The sequence below is a fragment of the Silene latifolia genome, chromosome 5 (genome assembly GCF_048544455.1).
Source record: "Silene latifolia isolate original U9 population chromosome 5, ASM4854445v1, whole genome shotgun sequence".
Classification (NCBI taxonomy): Eukaryota; Viridiplantae; Streptophyta; class Magnoliopsida; order Caryophyllales; family Caryophyllaceae; genus Silene; species Silene latifolia.
The window spans coordinates 53,382,856-53,389,297 of record NC_133530.1 but is presented as its reverse complement, the minus strand read 5'-3'; the positions used below and the strand labels follow the sequence as shown (position 1 = coordinate 53,389,297).

General features: G+C 34.5%; 1 protein-coding gene across 3 annotated transcripts; it reads left to right on the top strand.

The window, feature by feature from the left end:
- The first annotated feature begins 1,250 nt into the window (after nucleotides 1–1,250).
- On the top strand, nucleotides 1,251–4,468 carry LOC141657407 (uncharacterized). Of its 3 annotated transcripts, none has more exons than XM_074464643.1 (5): nucleotides 1,251–1,415; nucleotides 1,614–1,846; nucleotides 2,005–2,290; nucleotides 2,922–2,999; nucleotides 4,028–4,468. In XM_074464643.1, the coding sequence occupies exons 2-5, from the start codon at nucleotides 1,644–1,646 to the stop codon at nucleotides 4,079–4,081; spliced, it is 621 nt and encodes a 206-aa protein (XP_074320744.1). In that variant the 5' UTR covers nucleotides 1,251–1,415; nucleotides 1,614–1,643; the 3' UTR covers nucleotides 4,082–4,468. The 3 variants fall into 3 exon arrangements, with proteins under 3 accessions (XP_074320744.1, XP_074320743.1, XP_074320742.1); XM_074464642.1 differs by having other exon boundaries at nucleotides 1,271–1,380; XM_074464641.1 differs by having other exon boundaries at nucleotides 1,301–1,380; nucleotides 1,416–1,846.
- The last annotated feature ends 1,974 nt before the right edge of the window (nucleotides 4,469–6,442 follow it).

Genomic DNA, 6,442 nt, shown 5'->3' with positions numbered 1-6,442 from the left:
TCTTAGCTAGGGTTTAATGGGTGATTAGGGGAAACCATCATGGGGATGATTCATGCTTAAATCAATATGCTTTCATATCTTATTTGCTTGCTTGTTTTGATCTTAATACAGGCACATGTTATATTTGATGAAATCTAAGCCTTGCGAATCCTTGCATTTACTATCATCTTCTATCCTTTCAACAAGACTTGTAAGACATAACCCAACTCGAGTCTTGTTAGACCATGCATGTGTTGAGTAGGAAAGATTAAGTCGACTTGTAGGTGTTGTACAATCTAATCGATTCGGCCCCGGGACCCAAACTTTCCTAGGATTGTAAGACATAACCCAACTCAATCCATCACAACAATAATTGCTTGCTTATAATTTGAGAACATGTTTGTATGATCATATCCCATGATTCCCCTATGAACCCATGACACCCTAGTGCTTTTAATCAATTGTTTACACCCCTTATTTTATTCTTCTTGCTAGTTTATTTTCATTGTTATTTTAGTTTAGTGACCTTCTACACCAACCCAATTTGTGACACCCCTAGACACTACTAGTTACAATAGAATTCTCATTTCAATACCCGTCCCTTGGGATCCGACCTTTACTTGCCTCTTTACTAATTGTAGAGTTGTTTGTGAAGTATAAATTGTGTTTTGTATCGACCATTGACCAACGACCACATATACTTAATTGTGAACACGAAATGGCATCGATCAATTATCCAATGATATTAAAGTTATAAAATTGATTTTTAAATTGATTCTAGTTTAGAATATTAAAATAATTATTTTTATATTTATTATTTCAAATATAATATTAAAAAAAAACTAATATTTTAAGAATATTCTTGATTTATCTTTAACACATCAGGTCGAACGGGGGGTCGGGTTTCGACTCTAAAATAACGGGTTATTTTGAGTTACGGGTCAAAATTTACAGGTCTTTAAGCCTAAAAAACCGGGTCGAGTCAGGTTTACGTATAGGGTCAAGTTTTGACAAGTCTAGTTGGAATAGATGGGTCTTACAATGGGTCACCCCAATTTTGAGGACAAGTTTTGTTTGAATTAGGTTGGGGTTTCACCCAAGACAGCAGAAGAGCATAATCCAACTCCTACACATCTCTTAACCCATTCAAAATATGGACTTTTGTTAAATACAAAACACATGAACAACCCAATATTCAATTTCATCAAGTTTGTAAATAAGCCCATAAAGAATCCTGATAAATTAAGTTTAATCCAGACCATCTATTTTCTAACCTACGGCTCATATTAAAGTGGCAGTTCCCTGTCTCCTCGTTGAATTAATAAATCACATACACACACCAAATCCAAAACCAGTGTAGAAGAAGGAGAAGAAGATGAGAAGGTTTCCAAAACAACAAAGGTGACAAAAATACCTTTGTCTAAAAAAAAACAAAGGTGACAAAAATCATCTTATTTGGTCCATTACAACAAATTAAACAATCAAAACATTAACACTTTTGTTTTCATCAATATTAACTAGTTTCTACCCACAATTTACCATTTTCTTCAGTAATTCACTAGTGTGTTCATCAAAATCAATCAGTTTACTGTGCTGAATGTTTTGATTCCTTTGTTTGTTCATTAAAAACCTAGATCTATTGAATCATCAAGCTAATATTATCCATGGAAAAAGAAGAGAAACAAGATGGAGGAGGGATTGATCATAAAAGGGCGTCGTCATCTGAGCAAGAGTTTGTGTTACAATGGGGAAAGAGAATTCAACGCGTTCGATTCAAAGACCCTTGTAAATCTCTTGATGGAATCCGTCGTAAAATCACTTCTCCCGACGCTTCCACTTTCTCCTCCTTAACGAGAATCACTACCAGGTTTGTATGTCATTCTATTTTGAACCACCTCCGTCTTAATCACTCCCTCTATCGTAATCATATGTTATTAATCCAAGGTAAACAAGTGATTGAGACAAGGTGTCTTATATGAGAATTTGTGTATAATAATGATTTATGTTATGTTGTGGGTGTTAAAGAGTGACAGATGGGACGAGAAACGGGAAATCGCCATCGCCGGAGAAGGAAGAAAGGTGTTATACGACGAGGGCCGCGGTGGCGATAGGAGAGGATAAAGAAAATGGGAGGATAAATATGGTTGGAAATGGAGGAGGAGGAGGAGAAGATAAAGGGAAAGTGGTGTTGCCGAAACTGTATATAACATTGTCAAGCAAAGAGAAGGAAGAAGATTTTTTGGCCATGAAAGGTTGTAAGCTTCCTCAAAGACCTAAAAAGAGGGCTAAATTAATCCAACGCACTTTGCTTGTATGTTTTTTCTTCTTCATTTTTGTTTTTCTTTACTGTTTTTTTTATTTATAATTATTGTTTAAAGACGGAAATACCCTCTTAAACTTTAAACAGGTCAAATATGCTAAATAGGACGAAATAAAATCGAAGAATTGGGATTACTAAGGTTAATTAATTAGTAAAGTTTCTATATATGTTGGTTGATAATTAGATTCATGTACATTGGTCGATTCTGTATTATTTGATTAGTTTCTTGTATGAGAGTTTACACAAACATTGTGTGAATAAACAGATCCATGAAGAAAGAGATCATGCCGCATTTAATAAGTGAAAACGTAGATACGACGAGATTTGTTTTATAATGTTATTGAGCTCGGTTTAAATGAAAAGGCAGTAATGTTTCTATCCGTTTTTCCTCTATTATCAGGTGGATAGTTTGTGATCTTCTCATTAAAATGATTCGTGGATTTTATATTGATTAGGTTCACGATTGTTGGATTGGGGTCTTAAGTAGGTAGTTAATTTGGTAGGAAATTAATAATTGAGATATTTATTTAGTCAGTTGGTTTATATGGATGCTTGATCTTGATTTGTGATCGATTGATATTTTTTTTTTAGCTTAATATTTTGTATTGGTGGTGAATCACAGCTGGTGAGTCCAGGAGCATGGTTAACTGATATGTGCCAAGAGCGGTACGAAGTTAGAGAAAAGAAGACTCCCAAGAAGGTAAATACCAAATTTTCGACAAACTATTGTATCTCTCTTGCTTGATTCTTACTTATTGGGGTGATATTCTTTCCCGTTGATGTCTTTTCTTCCGTTTCATTAATAATCGATCGTTTCATCCAGCCATCTTACCTGCCCATAGACAGGGAACCTTAGAGGCGTCGAGTGTTACCTTGTTTCATGGCATATACAAAGCCACAAAGGCAATTATGAGCTATTTAATATGGTCATTTTGATGTCATATTCAAACCACTTTTTACGTAGGCTCGGTGGTGGCCTTTGAGCCTGAGGCATCTGTTATGTACTGAGGGCCTATGTAACTCCGACTCAGCTCCAAGTGTCGAACACGTCACTGTATTGGAGTTTCGGATACGGTTATTGTTCCTGATTCTTAAATTTTTGGTCTAAAATGGTGTCAAAGCGTGTCGGACACGTGACTTGCCTTGACAGTGAAGTGTTTGAGTAGTATCATAAGCTGAGGGCATCATGAGCTGTGTTATGGGGTTCGTTTTTCATGTATGATGCTTTAGAGACTTATAATAACCTATTTTGAGGAGAAGTGTCCGTCGTCTTCGTTGTTAAGACGGTTATCTATTCCATCATCACCATAATATGATGTTGTACTCTATAGATGTGTTCTGCTAGACTAGAAGTGATTTTATTTTCATTCCCCATTACGTTTGCCAAAATTTGTTAGTGTTAGGCCGAGAAGTAATTAGGAGAGGCCCATCCATTAATTTGCCTTAAAGAGAGTCCTCTAGAGTCTAGACTAATAGTTTTTGCTAGGAGGTACTACTTTTCAACGTCAGTACTCTCCGTCATGTTTAAGGATGCTTCCAATGTTTTTCTCAGTATAAGGGTAAAATCTACTCCAAAGCTTAAAAATCAGCTTGTTATTGGTCGATACATACATTGTCATATCATCATGTATTGTCTTTTAGTTTGAAGATGAAAGTATCGCGTGTGGGGGGAAATTACCATGTTTTGTTCTAATGAAATGCTGGTTTTGTATGTTTGTGAAATAACAGAGGCCAAGAGGATTGAAAGCTATGGGTAATGTTGTTGATTCCGATTCAGAATGACAGAAGTAGTAGCATTGGATGGATAACTTCTTATGGCAATTTTTTCTTTGGGTCGTCGTCATCTAGCTTCCACTCAAAATGTAATTTTTGTGAAGTGACTCCTTGCATCAATGATCATATATTCTTCTCTTAGCAATTACTGAAGCAAATCTTTTGTATATATATATATACAACCTGCAATTTAACAAGTTCAGCTTATGTAGCAAGTAAGCTGTTTGCACTAATTTCGATCTAGTCGTGTTTAGTTAGGGAATCTTGTTATAGCTAAATGTAAACTAATCGAACCATGTTTGTAGTGCATTGCTGCAAGTCGAGAACCATGCTGTAGTACCATGTCGCAAGCATGATTTTGTGTTGTTATAGCTCTAAACATAATTTTTTTTATCCACGTCTACAAGGTCAAGTATTTTTTTTTTTTTTTTTTTTTTTTTTTTTTTTGATGACGAGGGGGTTGAATCTCCCCCGGCCCACGATTCCCGCACCACCACACATGGACCATATAAGCCACCCCTTCGGGGCTGCGGTGTGCCAAGTGATCATCGCCCCAACTGGTAGTCGAACCCGGGACCTCTCAACTCATGCATTTCTGCAAGTTTCAAGGTTTAACCCGGCTACCACTGGACTAACACCACTACTTTTATTCTGAAATTTTTAACCATTACTTAATTCATCAAATATTTTTCGAGTACAAATTGTAAACATAAATGAAGTTATGGTAATTACTCAATAACAGTCCGTCTTGCTTAAGACCGTCTTATTTCAGACCGCATTAAGACCTCTCACAAGTGAGAAGCACATGGGTGGTGGAACACCCCCATGTGCTTTCCTACTCACACCCTAAATGAGTTTTTGTGAGAGGAAATGGTATCCGTCTGACCATTTCAGACGGATATGACGGTCTGAAATAAGAATTTGTGACTCAATAAAAACCATCAAATGTTAAGCAGCCTTCTCCGCTTTTTTTCTCGTGACTTTTGTTTTCTTCTCTCAAATGACGTCTCCAATTTTGCCTGTCGAAGTAAAATCTGATGTCACCACGGGTATAATAATTGCCTGTCAAAGTAAATAAAATTTCCACCAATCGTTGGTTGGCGCAGTGGTAGCATGAGGTTGCGCTTGGTAGGGAGCACAAATAGGATTATACATCCAGTTGTACCATAAGCATGGTACAACCAAGTATAAGAATCCGAGCTTACGTGTGTTTTTTCTGAGCTAATTTAAATTTCATGTTTTTAATGTGTAAATGAATGAACTCAATACTTTCTAATAAAGCTCATATTCTTTAATATAAAGCTCGGATACTTTGACAGAAAGCTCAGGTTCTACACCGTACAACATATACAACTGGTTGTATAGTCCATGAATTACCGGAGGTCTGCGGATCGATCCCCCACAACTGCGATTGGGAGGGGTCTAAATGCCGTAATCCTTGAACACGCCCCGAAATCCGGATTAGTCGGCCCAATATGGTTCGGATTACCGGATGGTGTAGACCAAAAAAAAAGTAAATAAAATTTCCGTCAAGGCTGAGTTCAGTTGCCGTCCAAGTTAGGATCCTTGTTCCGACTTTTTAAATTATAAATCAGGAATATTGCTCAGAGAGAAAGATGGGTTTCGGAAAATCATAGCCCTCCATTTTTTTTTTAAATGGCACACATGCCATCTGGTTATGAAAAGAACTGGACTCTCCAGTTATTTCAACTACTGGAGAGAATTCGGACTCATAGAAGAGCTATTGAAAGATTTTGCAATACATGGGTTTTAAGTGTTATTTGAAATGGGCTTAGGCCCTGTTCTTTTTTGACTTAATTTGATTCACATTCGATTCGATTCAGACTCATTCGATTCGATTCGATTCGATTCGAATCGATTGATTGATTGATTGATTCGATTCAGTTTATTTCAACATTACTATTATTATTCTTATTGATATTCTTATTATTATTTTTATATTAATGTATTTACTATTGTTATTATTATTATTATTATTATTATTATTATTATATTATTTTTATATTTATTATATTACTATTATATTTATTAATAATTAATTCGTATTGTTTATATTATTATATATATATTTAATACATTTATTATTATTATTATTATTATTATTATCATTATCATTATTATTATTATTATTATTTTATTAATATATTTATTATTATTAATATTATTCATAACATATTTATTATTATTATTATATTTAATATTATTATATTAATAAGTTATTATTTAATATTTATTATTTTATTAATATACTCATTATTAATATTATTAATCACATATTTATTATTATTATTATTATTATATTTAATATTATTATGTTAATAAGTTATTATATTAGACCTATTATTATTA

Excerpts from the sequence above, each read along its gene's own strand:
- LOC141657407 (XM_074464643.1), top strand. The coding sequence starts at position 1,644 with ATGGAAAAAGAAGAGAAACAAGATGGAGGAGGGATTGATCATAAAAGG. Across the intron at positions 1,847-2,004 it reads TTAACGAGAATCACTACCAG|AGTGACAGATGGGACGAGAA; the intron begins GTTTGTATGTCA and ends TGGGTGTTAAAG. Across the intron at positions 2,291-2,921 it reads TAATCCAACGCACTTTGCTT|CTGGTGAGTCCAGGAGCATG; the intron begins GTATGTTTTTTC and ends GGTGAATCACAG.